The sequence below is a fragment of the Mya arenaria genome, chromosome 5, assembly GCF_026914265.1.
Source record: "Mya arenaria isolate MELC-2E11 chromosome 5, ASM2691426v1".
In the NCBI taxonomy this organism is placed as follows: Eukaryota; Metazoa; Mollusca; class Bivalvia; order Myida; family Myidae; genus Mya; species Mya arenaria.
Genome location: NC_069126.1, coordinates 40,046,673 through 40,064,576, shown reverse-complemented (window position 1 = coordinate 40,064,576; position 17,904 = coordinate 40,046,673). Strand labels below are relative to the sequence as shown.

Sequence of the window (17,904 nt, the reverse complement as noted above, 5' to 3'; positions counted from 1 at the left end):
TACATCCCTATTTATTTTAAGGGAGCATAATGAAATGGTACCTGTATAAATTGTAACCATATTATAAGAGATAAAGACAACTATAAAGAAAGCTGTTAATCTTATATTTACATGCATGATTTCTTTAAAACAACAAATATACCAGACAAACAATGAAAATATATAACAATATCGGAATGATCAATTATTTGGAATGTAGAATAATTTAATACTTAGAATTAATAGAATCAATGTACAATAGCTAACATACAATGCATTAATACCGGTACTAATAATGGATATTCCAGTGATTTTTCTTGAATATTTTTTCACCGCCTGAGCGTTCCAAGTATGGAAAAATGTCCACACTTGTTTCTGATATGCATTTTTTACTCCTCTTTACATATTATGCAATACCGCCTACACAGTGTTGAGCTGTCAAACATAATCGGGATAATTAACAATTTTTTGATCGGGAATAAATTTAAGAAAATTGTTCCATAAAAAATCATTGTGTACAAACAAATCATCACTGGATGTAATAAATGCCCTCTGAAATTCATGTACATATATGTATTGACCTAGACATATAGAAGTTTATCATTAATAGAACAATTTAATTTCTAAGGGCATTAATAATAGACAATACTTATCTCTAAAAAATATTGTAAATTAACTATAAAGTTAGTCACACTGACAGATTTCCCCTCATACATTTCCACTTTAATATCCATAAAATATAAATATCATATAAACTTATTCAATACAGTGTTTAAGAAGTTTTAATAAACAAACATACAGCTTAATGTAAGAAATAAATCATACAAAACAAACCCCTTATAAACACCCAAAAGAACACGCCTGTATGAGCCAAAATGTAAAAACTCCGGTATATATAAAGCGTATAGAATGCATGAATAAGCCGAAAAGAACAGTTACTATGTTTTAGTCATATTATCTTAACTATTCATCGAAGACATAATAGGTGGATACATAAACCCTGAGTAATAAATGAGAAAGGAATAAATAAATAGATAGAATAGAATATCAACAACAATCATACATTTGTTCTATAATGAGTTAAAAATACAGTAGAAAGTAAAGAATATAGTAAAAGCTTGTAAAAGTTTAACACAATACACATTCATCTGAACAAAATGTTGTAAATTAACAACATGACATCACTTGTGTTTAATTTGGAAGGTTGATTCTGTTGAATCAAACCAAAAAAACAACCCAAAACAAAGGGGTTATAACAAGTCTGACAGTGTAAATTGCACTTGCATAGTAAATATGCTATGTATATCTAAATAATTTTCACTAGGATTTTCATATTCTAGTGAGAGTCAAAAGCAATGAAGACCATTGATATAAGGTTATGAAATGGAATTCAGACAAGACCAGATAATACACTATTTGAACATCCTCACTGTGGCTGAGCAGGTTCCAAAATATGTACTGGAGATCATTTCTGGTAGGATTTCAAGTAAATTCGGTCAAGATACTGTAGAAAAAAAACTAATGGAAATTGTCAGATTTCAAATGTGAGATGGTCACCAACACAAATGGCAAGTGTTAGAAAACACAATCATACAAAAACAAGCAATATTTTTAACCATCACCCATATATCACATTGAGAAACGGGCCCACAGTTTTCGAACATTATTGACTACCTTATAACAGTATTTAGCCAAGCAAGATATTCTTTGGTTGTTTTGGTATGATATGTGTTATTATTTGCTTGTAGAGAGTTTGAAAATTTAAAACAAAAATATTTTGAGGATACTCCAAATAAATTGCGTGTTTTGTTAAATCAAATTGAAGTAAGTAATTTGGCTTATTGAAATAAGATACTTTAGCATATCATGCTTAAGATTTTTCAAGAATCACAGACGTCATTTAGAACCCTGCAGGCGTCCCACCCTTACGGGCATCACTGTAAGCGTACAGGAAGTCTCCTCCTCGTGTAACCCCCTGCACTATGGACTTTCCAGGTGATACTTGTGTGGCATTGTGGCCCAGTGCAACTAAGCCGTCGATAACTGCCTGCAAGAAGGATAGAAAGTTTAAGGAGTGATTTGAAAATGTATTAACTTCTCGTTATAGTACAATCTCATATTCTCAAAATTATTCTGAAACATTACTGAAACCGGACTTAAACTCAGCTGCTGAGACTGAGTCCAATTTTCAGACTAAGACTTGAGACTGTTCACGGCCCCAGCATCTATACCTGTCGACACTAAAGAAGTTTCAAAACATTCCATCACACATACCTTTTCTATGCCTGGTTCATATGAAAACTCTGGGGGTAACAGCTGATGATGTATGCGAGGGCTGTCTATAGATTGCTTTATACTTTCTCCAAGCCATAAAACTCGAGTTGCAACCTGCAAAAACACCATTAATATGGTCAATATTGGGATATCAGGAAAGGAATACTGTATTTCTGACAGAGTTTGGGACATGCTGTCTTGCAGCTGATCATGTTCATACAGGGGCCATCTAGCTTGTGGTAAACTTCCCTAGCTTAGCATGTATGAAGAGGTTGTCCATAGCTTATTTATTTATTCCTTAGCTGATCATGTATACAGGAACAGTCAATAGTTTGTTAATATCTTCCCTAGCTGATCATGTTTACAGGGGCTGTCTATAGCGTGTTTAATACAGGGGCTGTCTATGGCTTGTTTGATATATTTTCCACCCCACAAGACTCTAGCTGCAAACTGCAAGAAACCTTTTAATATTCACAACTGAAGATGACTTTAGTGGTAAATAATTCCGAGAAGGAGCAATTCATATTACACCAAAATAGCCAAAGGATTAGCCAAACATAGGTTTCAATTGAAGCTATTAAAATCAGAACTTTTCTAATTGGTACTGAATATTTATCTGAATGTGTTCCCATGAAAAGTAAATAGCTGATGACATACACATGCAAGTTTTTGGACCAAGCAGGGGGACACAAAATTATATACAGCAAGCGTTATCAACTAACAAAAGTTATTAACCAGCCCTAAAAAGCATATTTATGTTTATAACAGTTACCCATGCTGTTGCTGTGGTGATTCTGGAGCCTCCTGCTGCCCCGACAACCATCGAAACCTCTCCATTAGAATCAACCAACACAGCAGGACACATGGAAGACAGAGGGCGCTTCCCTGGGGTGATTTCATTCGCCGGGGAGGGATAGAGACCAAAATCATTGGGTTTGTCAGATGTCGCAAAGTCGTCCATTTCGTCATTCCATATAATGCCAGTTCTGTTGCCAAATACCTCTGATCCAAACCTGAAATTGCAATGGTATGATATCAAATATGCTGTTTCAGTATCCCTTTAAATGACTGCAATGGATGAATGTCAGTACCTAAACAATTTCTTAGAAATAAAAATATTTTAAACATGAAAATGAATTGATGTGAAGCAAACAAGAGGGGAGTGGAAGGAATGCCAACCTGGGCCTATGTTGTTATTACAGTCTAACAAGGGGCTAGTCTATATAAATAATAGACGTGTTATATGGGATTCTTGCCATATCAAAAATCGAAAAGTCAACGTACAATTATTTGGACTAAACAAGGGGCATATGTCAATGATTATTAAAGCTAGAATAATGGGACTTGCTGTACACGTGCGTATTGTCGCAACATGTATACCAATTTTCATTGCATATCTTGAATGGTTATAGAATAAAGGCCATGGCTAAAGTTATTTCATAATGCCAACACAGATAATGACACCTTGCATGCTATCACAATACCTCATTTTGTTTTCTTCAAAATACAGACAAGTTTGTAAATTCTAGTAACGATGTAGAATAAAACCTGTTTCATCAGGATACAACATGAAAAACGTAATAAACAGTATTCTATCATTATTATAAAAAATATCAATAAAAAATGAAATCCGGGATCGTAGGATCTTTACTCCTCAGTGATAATACAGAGTCTGAATTTCTAAACAGGTGTCGAAGGTTGTTCATAACCATTGGTGAGGTTTGAAAACACCCACCACAAAACATGTTTAAGATCATAACTCATGTTCAAACTCAGAGTGATTTATGTTTCAACCATTGAGAGTGGGCCAATCGGTAGATAATCTCAGTCTATACATCTGTGTATACATCCGTGCACAATGCAATAATTTCTGATACAGTCAAGGGCCAGTTTTCATTTAACATCTTAAGTCATTTCCTAACTTAAGTACCTCACTCATCATATGATGTACATGTTATGTCTAAATAATATCGGAAATTCTTAATCATCAATAATTTTACTGAATATACAAACTTTTATTTTAAAAACCCTTATACTTTTGTTTTGATTTGACAATGAAAAATTTGACAAATTGACTTAAGTTAAGAAATGACTTAAGATGTTTTATGAATATCGCACCTGACCCTATTTTCTTGAAACTTCTTAAGCTGAACAGACTTAAGTAGCTTATTTTGTTTAGCAAAATGTCTTACTTCAACCTACATTTGATACATAAAATTTAGTTTTTCATGATTATCAGACAGATAAATTCAATGAACAATTAAAAACTTTCAAAATAGTAAATATTTCCCAACTTATTGAAGAACAAAAAGAGTGAGCTTAGTTTTTAATCTTGTTATAACAGACTTAAATACTTTTAAGAAATTGCCCCCAGTTCTACACACATCTTTTGAACACTTTGCCATGGCTTTACCTTGCATTAATTGTGCTGGTAACAGAGACAGCATTGCCACATTGGTCTATAATTGACAGGTGGGCTGTGCTTGTCTTGTTGTCGTGGTAAAACGTGGGCCCGTAATACATGAACGGGTGGGTCTGATTGTCCCAGATCTGCTTGTGGATAGAGTCAATGTACTCCGGAGATGTCAGATTGGCTACCAACTGTAAATTGAATAACACAGTGTATGGAATTTAAAAGCACATTCTTTGTGTAGATATAGACAATTCCTTGTACAATCGTTGGATTAAAAAAACATAACAAAAAATAACATAAGGAAAAGAACACTGAATGATTTAAACGATTTTTTTAACAAAACCATAAAAAATCTCTTAAAGAAAATTCAGTTTCATCAAAATGATTTGAATGGTATCTCAGAAGAATGAGTTATTCTTCTCTTGGTTAAAATCTGATGATGAATATATACAACTATATAATTTATACAAACAATTGTAATTTTTAAGAAAAAAAACACCAGTTCTTATGATTTACTTTATAACAATTTCTTTTGGCTTGATTGTGACAAAAGCTGATTAATGTAAGCTTATAGAATCTTTGTCAAGACCATTTCAGGGCTATCACTAGGCTAAAGAGAGAAGTGACTTCTCCCTTCAGTAAAATTAGGGAGAAGTGGGGAGACTTTAAAGAGAAGTGATACTTATCGTAACACCTGATACAAATTATGTGCCATACCATAAACCTCATTTTATATTCACATTCACCTTGATTGCTTTTACTAAATGGAATGTTAAAAATAAACATAATGTGTCTTATTTGATATAGCAAAAGTGTACTTGTCTGGAGTTTCCATCTAACAGTTTCCTCAGTAGAAACAAGTACCGGGGTCAATTTTAATTGGCCATGAGAATGTACCCCTGGTGGAAATGAACCAACGACCTCTTGAGTGAATATACCTATACCACTAGACCACCCTCACCTGTTACGACAATTTCTACAATAGTAAGGTATATACAACGATGTACATAAGAGTTGTCATATAACCTAACAATCAAGAGCAAGACTTACTTGTTTAACACTATCCACAAACATTTCATCAGCGAGATCTGTCCTCTTCGCATAGGCAAACTTGAAGGCCTCGATTATACGATGGTATGTAAGAATCTTCCCTTTTGTGGTCTGGATATCTTCTGGCTTGAAGTCATAACCTTAAAGTGCATTGATTATACCATCAGAGATTCTTAATTAAATTCAAACATTTTAGCTCCACATGTATACTGAAATACATTTATTGGCACTGTCAATTGTACAGGAAGAGTTATAGAACTTGTTCTAAATAATATTATATATTGACACTCTAAACATTTGTGACAATGTTGATGTGATGTCTTTACTTTCTTTAAGGTTTGAAACTACTGGGCTGGTACTAAGAAACAACTTCAGTCATTTCTTAACCTAATATCTAGAACACTCATCATCCAGTAGAGCCAATATAGAACACTCATCATCTAGCAGACCAATATAGAACACTCACCATCTAGTAGAGCCAATATAGAACACTCATCATCTAGCAGACCAATATAGAACACTCACCATCTAGCAGGCCAATATAGAACACTCACCATCTAGCAGGCCAATATAGAACACTCACCCACTCGCAGGCCAATATAGAACACTCACCATCTAGCAGGCCAATATAGAACACTCACCATCTAGCAGAGCCAATATAGAACACTCACCATCTAGCAGGCCAATATAGAACACTCACCATCTAGCAGGACCAATATAGAACACTCACCATCAAGCAGGCCAATATAGAACACTCATCATCTAGCAGGTCAATATAGAACACTCACCATCTAGCAGGACCAATATAGAACACTCATCATCTAGCAGAGCCAATATAGAACACTCACCCTCTAGCAGGCCAATATAGAACACTCACCCTCTAGCAGGCCAATATAGAACACTCACCATCTAGCAGGTCAATATAGAACACTCACCATCTAGCAGGCCAATATAGAACACTCATCATCTAGCAGGGCCAATAAAGAACACTCTCCATCTAGCAGGCCAATAAAGAACACTCACCATCTAGCAGAGCCAATATAGAACACTCACCATCTAGTAGAGCCAACATAGAACACTCACCATCTAGCAGGCCAATATAGAACACTCACCATCTAGCAGAGCCAATATAGAACACTCACCATCTAGCAGAGCCAATATAGAACACTCACCATCTAGCAGGCCAATATAGAACACTCACCATCTAGCAGGCCAATATAGAACACTCACCCTCTAGCAGGCCAATATAGAACACTCACCATCTAGCAGGCCAATATAGAACACTCACCCTCTAGCAGGCCAATATAGAACACTCACCATCTAGCAGGCCAATATAGAACACTCACCATCTAGCAGGCCAATATAGAACACTCACCCTCTAGTAGGCCAATATAGAACACTCACCATCAAGCAGGCCAATATAGAACACTCACCATCTAGCAGAGCCAATATAGAACACTCACCATCTAGCAGAGCCAATATAGAACACTCACCATCTAGCAGGCCAATATAGAACACTTTCCATCTAGCAGGACCAATATAGAACACTCACCCTCTAGCGTCAATATAGAACACTCATCATCAAGTAGAGCCAATATAGAACACTCACCATCTAGCAGGCCAATATAGAACACTCATCATCTAGCAGACCAATATAGAACACTCACCATCTAGCAGGCCAATATAGAACACTCACCATCTAGCAGGCCAATATAGAACACTCACCCTCTCGCAGGCCAATATAGAACACTCACCATCTAGCAGGCCAATATAGAACACTCACCATCTAGCAGAGCCAATATAGAACACTCACCATCTAGCAGGCCAATATAGAACACTCACCATCTAGCAGGACCAATATAGAACACTCACCATCAAGCAGGCCAATATAGAACACTCATCATCTAGCAGGTCAATATAGAACACTCACCATCTAGCAGGACCAATATAGAACACTCATCATCTAGCAGAGCCAATATAGAACACTCACTCTCTAGCAGGCCAATATAGAACACTCACCCTCTAGCAGGCCAATATAGAACACTCACCATCTAGCAGGTCAATATAGAACACTCACCATCTAGCAGGGCCAATAAAGAACACTTTCCATCTAGCAGGCCAATAAAGAACACTCACCATCTAGCAGAGCCAATATAGAACACTCACCATCTAGTAGAGCCAACATAGAACACTCACCATCTAGCAGGCCAATATAGAACACTCACCATCTGGCAGGCCAATATAGAACACTCACCATCTAGCAGAGCCAATATAGAACACTCACCATCTAGCAGAGCCAATATAGAACACTCACCATCTAGCAGGCCAATATAGAACACTCACCATCTAGCAGGCCAATATAGAACACTCACCCTCTAGCAGGCCAATATAGAACACTCACCCTCTAGCAGGCCAATATAGAACACTCACCATCAAGCAGGCCAATATAGAACACTCACCATCTAGCAGGCCAATATAGAACACTCACCCTCTAGCAGGCCAATATAGAACACTCATCATCATGCAGGTCAATATAGAACTTTCACCCTCTAGCGTCAATTTAGAACACTCACCATCTAGCAGAGCCAAGATAAACATGAGGATAACTCCACTTGAGGGTGTCTGTGGGGTGAAGATCGTGTGCTTGTTGTTACGCAGTGTCATGTTGTATGCTGTCGAGAATAAGGGCTGGTAACCAAGCAAATCCTCACTAGTTATTATTGCTCCTGAAAAAGAATTTTTTGATCAGTATGAGGATTGGGTATTTAAAGAAAAACACATACTGTGGCTTTATTTTGTTACGGACTTTCAACTTTAAATAAATGTAAGTTATGTAACTAGCCAATCTAAATAAATGTTTGTTTTAACCATAAAACTTCATAAGGAGTAAAATATTTGCAGTTTCTTCAAAAGAAATTTTGAACAAAAGACACATTTTAGAAGTTTCATCTTCAAAACAAACTCATAGTCATGGTGCTTAAGAAGCCAGAAAATACTAGCAAAACTTTGAAAAGCTCCAAACCTGCATCAGCAAACTCTTGTAGAATGTCTTCAGTTAGACTGCCATTATAAAATGCCTTTGGCCCCTCCTCGGATATCACACGAAGAGTATTTCCCAGCTCTGGCATCTTAATTGTCTCCCCTTGCTTGTATGTATCCCCCGTTGCTAGGTTTACAAAAGTCTTACTGAAATTACAGTTAATTAGTGTGAGCAATTACTTTTGGACCATTGAGAATTGAGTATCATTGAAATGTTCGCTCATTTGTATTCCATAGACTGTTTGCCAGCTGATATATATATATATATATATATATATATATATATATATATATATTATTAATGATACTTGGAGAACAATGTAAAAACTTTTTATTGGTATTAAATGCAGAATGTTAACCCATGTTTGAGCTTATTTACCCTTGCCATCGGGTAAAGACACCTCTGCATGCAGCAGCAGAATCGAATCACTTCAAATTTGTTTTAGATGTGATACACTTCTTTTTTAATGTTAAAAAACCCATTTTACAACAGTGTGTGACTTGTTCCACAATGTTGTTGTAGAAAATCTTAGCCTAACAATGATATGCACCAAACTAATATTTAAAATGTACGCCAAAAAAAAGGTTTTCACAAACCTGACAATAAACAAGATAACGGCAAGAAGGCTATGATATTGCAGTAACTAAAAACAACTAGGCTGAACATCCTTATTAATTTTCAATATAAATTTATAACACAACACAATTTATCAGTCACAACTATTTATTAAATGTATTAATTATGTTCTATATTGGCCTTTGGAATTAAACTCACCCAAACTGTGGAAACATTTTCACAATTTCATTAAGATCTTTTTTGTGTGAAGCTTTAAAGTCATTGAGGGCATCTTCCAGGGATTTTGGCACCTTGAAACCTTCAGTTGCCATGGTAACTGCTGGGGTGAACACCTGTTTCCATGGCAACGACCCAAACTTATCCATTGCAAGCTTGTAGCCCTTTATTTCTCCTGGGACTGCTATAGATAACCCTCCTACAAATAACACATCCATAGATATGTCTTCAAGTAACTTACTTTAAACCTTTTTGCTTTACATCCAACATTAAAATTAACAAGTGTGCCGCGGAATGAATGTAAACATTTCTTCTTTTTTTCAGTCAATCAAGGGGCATAACTCAACGATTAATTATAGCCAGAGTCTTCTTCCTATACAATTATGCAAACGCCAATAACAACAACAAGAACAACACCAAGGTTATCACTATGCTTTGTTTCTTCAGAAAACAGATGAGCTCAAAATGAAAACTGTTTAAGTCACTGTTAATAAAATATTCAGTTTATCAATAAGTGTAGAAGACCATAAAATGCATATAACAAACATAATATCAATACAATTTCCACACCTTTACTGGAACTGGCATTTCCGTAGTACATGTCTACAGTGGCATGTATGGGGGCAGTCTCTCGGGCATCGATACTGTGGCTTTCACCTGTTGTTCTGGAAATAACAAAATTGGAAAATAGATCCTTCAATCAACTGAGATTAAACAAACTATTGCCTTTTAAGCAAAAGTGACCTTCAACTCTTTACCATGGAAACTTAAGTTAGAGGGTAGAGAACATCTCTGATTTAAATGACCTTATAATAAGACCTGGCAGAGTGACAGTATAACAGGAGCACCACAAATGGATGCCAACAGCAGTCAGTTTGTTTCAAGGAACATAACTATAGAGACAGAGTTGGGGACTTACAAAACATCAGCACAACTCCATTAGGGCTGCCACAATATACCAGTATACAAATAAATACCAGTATACAGGATGAAGAAATTTAATCGCAGTATGATTTTAATCATGCTGTTATATTGCAAAATGCTTTTAGAAAGAAATTTTCCTGTCAGTGCAAAAATACTTGGAAAAAATAGAATCATCAAGAGTTAATAGAAATTGGCTGTTAAGTTGGAACATGATAAACCTTATCATTTTTTGGTTAATATCTCTAAAGAATTTCAAGTATATTCAACATGTCAGTTTTTCATGTTGCCGGCAATGACCATGTCTTTGACAATACCTAACCATTGTTAATATACAAGCTAAAAAATACTAGACATGCTAAAAAATAATAGACAAGCTAAAACTGATATAGTATATATAGTAGTACCTATTATATATGGTCATAAAGAAGCCGCCTCCAATACCCATGCTTTGTGGGTCAGCCAGCCCCATGCACAAGAGGGCAGCAACAGCAGCGTCCACAGCATTTCCTCCAGCCTTCTCTAGAATGTCTCTGAAAATGGTAAATTCCACAAGTATAACCACACAGGTATATCAGTGTACCACTACAGAAAAAGTATGCTATAGCATGTACTTTGGTATTTTTACTATGACAATACAGATTTATCTAAAAAGTTAACATTATCTATATATATTCTATATACAGTTGAACCTCGCTGGCTCCGATTCCCAGGGACCGGCAAAAATACCTCGAGCCTCGTAAAATTCGAGCAAATGCTTACATTCAGTATAAAGAAAACGGTTCTTGACATCCAGTTCAACCAAACGAGGATTTCGAGCCAAGGGAATTGGAGCCAACAGGGTCAACTGTATGGTAAATATTTATGTCATTATAAGATCATAAGATTATGATTTAAGCATACCTTCCAACTTCTGAACATTGTGTCACATCAGATGCCACTGCAGCGTGCCTGTATTTGCCCATCTCTGGTGTGGGGTTATCCCCCTTACCCCCCTTGGTTGCTGCGGAGTTGGTCAGAAAAAACACAGCAACGCCAACCATCGCAATTAGGAACACACCACAGCTCATCCATAAGCATGCTCGCAATCTGGTATATACAGTTCAGAGTTGATATAATTGTGGAAATAAAAATTGTAAGTAAAAACTTACTTGAATAAAGAAATGCAACATGCTGACACTCTTTTTTTACTGCCAACTGCTATTGCAGTATCATTCAAAGCTGCTGTTTGGGTAGTACAAAATGACTGTCTCTTTGGTACAAATAATTGCATGCTATAGTATATTGTGTGACGAGCATGGTTCACTTAATTTATTTGCAAACAGTTGTAATGTGCTTTTATTTCTTGTCTAACTACTTTTCATGAATTGTATATATTGAATTTGATAATATTGTTTTTGAAATAAATATTGTTTAATTTAACCGAAATGTATACAAGAAAACTTGACTACTGTCAAATATATTTTTTATTGTTTTTTTAGCTAACTAGTAACTAGCACAAGTTTGTGCTTCAATTGAAAGGAAAGAATACAAATGTACACCTTTTCTTGCTCCTAAAATATCCCAACAAAATATGAATCATTTCTATCCAGGAAATTTAAATTCAGAAATGGAGACTTAAAAACTCTAATCCAGAATTGTTTATGTCAATTGATGAATATTTAAACTGAATGCATACAACACTGCTGTTTAATACAGTCATATCAGCATTTTGTTTAACTAAGTACAGTCTTCCTGATAACATTATAGGTAGAAGTACAACAAATGATAACATCAGAAATGATAACAAGAGAGCCATGAGGGCCCTATATGGCTCACCTGGGAACTACCGTATATCATACATATTCATATAAAAGCAAGCAATCATAAAACAAAGAGAATTGAAAAGACTTACAAAGAGTTTCTAACAATTACGTTTAATAATCTTTAATTCCTCATGTGCTTTCATTTACTGATCAATGGCTGTATATAAACAAAGTTGATAAATAAGATTGACTATGTCAGAATAAATGACAATGGATGGGACAAAGAGGTCCATCGATATTATTTTAATATAATATAAGTTGACAATACAGGTATAATATCCTAAAGCTCACCTCAGTACTGCCTCAGTGTCAGAGCAAAAAATCATTTAAAAAAGCCAAAATGTATGTGTACTAGAAAAACCATTACTCACCTCTGACGTTTTCGTCTCAAGCGAGAAGCTGCCTGTAACTCATCATCATCATAGCTACAGTAGCCTGCCCCACCCTCCTCCACAAGCAGGGAACGTCTAAGATCTCCATCATCCCCTCGTCGCATAATGGTACCTGAGAGAGGGATAAACCAGAGTATTGATTGCGGGTATTTGTTTTATCTGTAATGCTAGGATTATAAGTATCTTCCATGGCCACTAGTGTAAAATATAGGTTCACCCCAACCCGAGCTTAAGTGTTTTGCAGAAACGAGGTTTACCCTGCGCCAGGGTTGAAAAGAACCTATCTTACACAAGCCGCCATGTTAGATGCTTTTTCTCCCACCTCAGTTACACAAAAATAAGTTTAAAAAAATTCACTCTCATTTGTGCATAGTGAAAATAATTCACGTATGTGATACTTTGTGGTTGTCATAGATATTCGTGCATTGATTCAAATTATGTAAATAGTCACATCGTTCTTTAAATAGTTCTGTGGAGAGTACAGCATTATTTCTTGAATGCATTGTGAAAACTTTTTTGGGGTGCCATTTAAAGCGAAGGTAAATGCGTGATGACAAATTTGACAATAAAAAAGTAGTTCCATACGGGTACTGTTTTATCTTTGCCCTTGGGCAGGATAAGGATTTCCACCATGGCCAAATATTTGGATCTACTTATCTGGGGTGGGAGAAAATACAATCTAAATACCAAGTAGCAATTTCAGCGCTACTGTCAAGTCAAATCCCGTAATTTACCCATTATCATATAGCTTATTGAAATGACACAAAATATACCAGTATTACAGGCACCATACGGTATATCAGGATGTTTTAATTGCTCATTCATATACTTCAGTAGTGTTTAACAAAACTTTATTAAACAAGTATTTGTTATATTACTAACTTAGGGATAATTTATGCGTGGCTGGATATAACTATTAATGCAAAGACACTGTTTAATGTTTGCAAGCTTATGTGTTCATTTATATATATTGTCATAAGTACATTTGATTCATTTTAATACTGAGCATAATTAAAGAAAAGAAAATTCATCCTAATATAGTATCAGTTTCATTTAAAAATTTACATTCCATGTTATTAAGCACCACATATATATATATAAATCTACGGATTTATCAGTTTCTTCTGTTAAAATGACACTCTTATTCAGAATCAATACATACACATGTTAAACGAACATAAATTTTGAGTGATAAATCTTTAACTTCTTACTAAATAATGCATTTATGGAAAATAGTAATTACTGACAACAACATTGTAACCGTGTATTTAATAGCTGAAAATGCACAAATATTAAATGATTGGTGAGTGCTAAAAGATTTACTGTGATCTACTATCATCTCATAAGGTAGAAATACCGTGTGTTTTTTGCACCTTTCTTTCAAATTAAACTTGGTATCCTTCATAAAAACCATTGTTTTCGATATTTATTCATTCTTTATGGTATAAAGTATATTAAAACAATTGTATTAATTCTGGTAAATCTTATTTGGGAGTAAGAGTGCATCTTTAAATTGTTGTGTTGTCATATTTACTGCATAGATACTCTTTTATTTAGTGAAGGAAACTTGATATTAATTTGATAAATAAATCAAGATTAATGAAATAATAAAGTCAAACACTTACACATATATATAGAGCAATATCATTATTAGTTAAATTTGCATTTTATTTACCTGGTTTATAAATAAAGCATGAATGCAATGAAATAAATTACAAAAATACACAATACCATAATGGTGTTTATCCATCTTTTTCAACACAATGAACAATATAAAAAAAATACTAATTATTTTATTCAACAAATAAATGCTGCTAGAGAAGGTAAACAAGTTTGGAATACATTCTGAAGATGTCCTAATTTATGACAGTGTTCTATCTATTCAACACCATGTCTGCCAAAGAATATTTTCAGTACACTGTATAGAACATAAAAATTAAACACACAGGTCATAGATTTATAAAAATTACACCTGCTGAAAATATAATTGAAACAATTACAAAGAAACAATTATGTGTTCAAAAAAGACACAATTGCACAAAGAATAATGAAATTTCTGTGATAAAAATGAAGTTCACAAGACTATCTAAAACAAATAGTCCTTCGAATCTAGAAATACCTTTAATCATGGAGATATTTGGTATGTGGCCTTGACTTTTGCACAGATATGGCAAATGTAAAATTGGTAATTCAATATAAGGAAATATATCAATTCCAATTAATATTATGTACAGTATTACGGTAGTATTTTATGGAGTGTATCAAATTAGTAGAAACTTGAAGTAATTTGTCAATCACGCTACATGAAGAATTGCGGCGGACGTATATTTGAGCTCCACAGTGGTGCACTTTTACTTAAAAGAGGCCAGCAGGTGCTTGTGGAGCGCCTGAACTGCCCGTAAAGATTAATGAGGGGAGGTGAGTAGAATGAGTATTAATAACCAGCAATATATAAAGTGAGCTCAGTGCCTATACTTTTTCACTATGTCTATGAAATATCGGAGCTTTCATTTGGCACTTGAGCAGGGACTTTCATGCTTGTAGTTAAAGAAATCATGCATTTGTCACATAATATTCATATTTGTCAACTTTTTTTTTGTTCCATCTTTTAACTTGGTTACCCTAAAATGCTTGTCCAGCATGATATCACTAGACCATCTATCAACCCCAATTGTAAAACTCACATTTAACCTCAGACCAATAAAACATTTTTTAATGCAAAACTGCAGACTATACAGAGCAGATAGAATTACCACAAGCCCATATCATGGTCCGTATACAATTTAATGATTTCAAGAGACAAAGGCAGGACGGCCTGGATCGACCCTAAACCTAACCTAGATTTGTAAGTGCATATATGGATTATATGTTTAGGGTTTTAACTCAAGAGTTATGAATGGGTTTAAACTAAAGAGTTATGCCCTATACTTTTTTTGGTAGCACTCTTCTGCCTGCACGGAGACCAGCATTTGCACCATCTGTCTCCATAGAATGAAATGCTTAAGATTGCCATATATTTGATTAAAACTTATAATATAATCACAAATACATACAAACTTGACATATTTAGAAGTATAAACATTTTCATCATTCGGAAAGAAAAATGTTTCCAGGTAATGCTCAACTCTCTAATAGTAATATTGAAGCTTTATATATATATCAGTAACCAATTCTCTTTAAATAGTTATATAATTGACATTTAATAAACAAAGCCTATAAAACAGTATGTTTCAAAATATTCAATAGTTTTAATTTTTTAACACTTCTTCATTGTCTATACTACAAAGGGTAATGCTCAAACAGGAAATCTGTCCATGTTTAATATTACATACATGCCATATCCCCTGGCGGGAGGAAAAATCCCCCGGAATTTTGATCCATCCCCCGGTCTTCCGGCGGGAGATAAAAATCCCCCGGAATTTATAAAAAAAAAAAAAAATTTTTTTTTTTTAGAAATTTTACATCAGGCAATAATGACAAAGTAAGTAAAACCACTGTATGTGAGTGAAACTGAATCTGAATGTTAAGAAACAACTCCACAAGGGTGAAATGCCAAAAGGAAACTTTTACAACAAGTGATCAATTAATTTGTAGTAATTATCAAAGGCAAAGAAATATTACTATTTTGGAAGGAAGAAATTTATAATATTTATTCTATTCTCTTATTGTCTGAAAGTCATCAAGCTGATAGAATTAAGCACATTTTTTTAAAAGACTTTGAAGGAAGGTAAATTTAATTTAATTGTCTCGAAAACATATTTTTCCAATGACATATTTTGTTCTGCAAGTGCATTACAGTATGACATGACAGTGTATCATAAGAATATGATAAATCATGACATAAAATAATTCTGTATAATGAAAAAGTTAAGAGGTTTTCAAAGCAAACTATATGTGAATACATTTTTTCGTACTTGCGTTTAAAAATACTTTAAAATTTCGCCAACTTAGACCTGCTAAAAAAATCCCCCTGAATACAACCAAAATCCCCCTGAATTTTCAGCCTTTTGAGCAAATCCCCCTGAATGGTCTCCAGAAAATATGGCATGTATGATATTATATTTCCATCTGCATAGTTACATGTACTTTTGTTTAAAAATTGAACCTGCACTCATGTTTTTCGCAACAATGACAGGCGTTCTTGGACGTTTATCATCTGGACATTTTTTATTTTTCCATTTACTCAAACACCACTCTCTACAGTAAATTGGATGCCAAGAAATATATATACCGACCTTTTGAAACACTGGCTTCATTGTCTTCATGATCACATGATAGTAAACAACAAAACTAGAAGGGATTAACTCAAATGATATTATAATTTTAATGGTTTTTGCTGAATAAACCGTATAACATTTAGCCAAAGGGTCATTAAAGTGTCTGATATGATTATCAAAAGCTTATTGTATTGTAAATATTATGACCAATAGCGCGGCTTAAAATCGCTGCATTTAGATTTAGATATTTTATAAAGTTGCAATGATCAAGAAAATGTAACATAACAATGGCCTCACTTAAAAATGCCGAAGCTGCATTGTTTTAAGTTATGGTAACCAGTACTATCATTACCCATAACTCAGAGTGGGGATCAAACCCAGGACCTTCTGATTCAGAATCTTGAGTCTGATAAGCTAACCACTCGGCCATCAAAATTAACATGAAAGTTAACAACTCCTAGGTTTGGGCTTAAGTGATATTAGTCATTCTAAAATGCCGTCCAGGCTTTTTCTTTAATGATGGTTAGCCTGGTCCAGTGACTAAAGTGATATAAGACCTGGAGGTTCAATTTTAATTTACAAAAAAAATCGATTTCATCTTTTGAACCATGCAGTTTGATAAGATTCATTTATTTGTAGTTTTTTTTTTGTTGTTCAATGCATTTAAAACAAATACTCAAAAAATATATACATTGGGATACTACTCACTAGATAGAGTTTCACCAACAGTGAAAACAATTGATAAACGCTGTTTGAAAAACAATTAAAAAAAATAGTTTGAAATTCTTGATTACAACTTAAGGCACTAACCGCTGGTTTTAAATTATTTGTTTTGTACACAAGGTGTCATCTTTTGTTTGTTCCTTTCCTACATTTTAACTGCGGTCCAATAATTTTCTTAGGCCCCAATACATATTTGATTTATTGGTAAATGAATCGATTAACTATTATAAATATTTTCCATTTTACGTAAAATATTCGAGTATTTAAGTATAAAAATGCCAATTTTTGTATCTTTTTA

The 17,904-nt window shown here is 34.4% G+C and overlaps 1 protein-coding gene across 3 annotated transcripts; it reads right to left on the bottom strand.

The window, feature by feature from the left end:
* Positions 1–88: 88 nt before the first annotated feature.
* On the bottom strand, positions 89–17,779 carry LOC128235213 (glutathione hydrolase 1 proenzyme-like). 3 transcript variants are annotated; one of them, XM_052949985.1, is made up of 13 exons: positions 17,694–17,779; positions 12,646–12,778; positions 11,373–11,558; positions 10,877–11,002; positions 10,119–10,213; positions 9,531–9,747; positions 8,739–8,902; positions 8,290–8,442; positions 5,717–5,856; positions 4,667–4,854; positions 3,026–3,266; positions 2,254–2,367; positions 89–2,026 (listed from the first exon to the last, which is right to left on the bottom strand). In XM_052949985.1, exons 2-13 carry the CDS (start codon positions 12,768–12,770, stop codon positions 1,880–1,882), a joined length of 1,896 nt encoding a protein of 631 aa, XP_052805945.1. In that variant the 5' UTR covers positions 12,771–12,778; positions 17,694–17,779; the 3' UTR covers positions 89–1,879. The 3 variants fall into 3 exon arrangements, with proteins under 3 accessions (XP_052805945.1, XP_052805944.1, XP_052805946.1); XM_052949984.1 differs by lacking the exon at positions 17,694–17,779 and adding an exon at positions 14,398–14,545; XM_052949986.1 differs by lacking the exons at positions 12,646–12,778; positions 17,694–17,779 and adding an exon at positions 12,011–12,189.
* Positions 17,780–17,904: the final 125 nt, after the last annotated feature.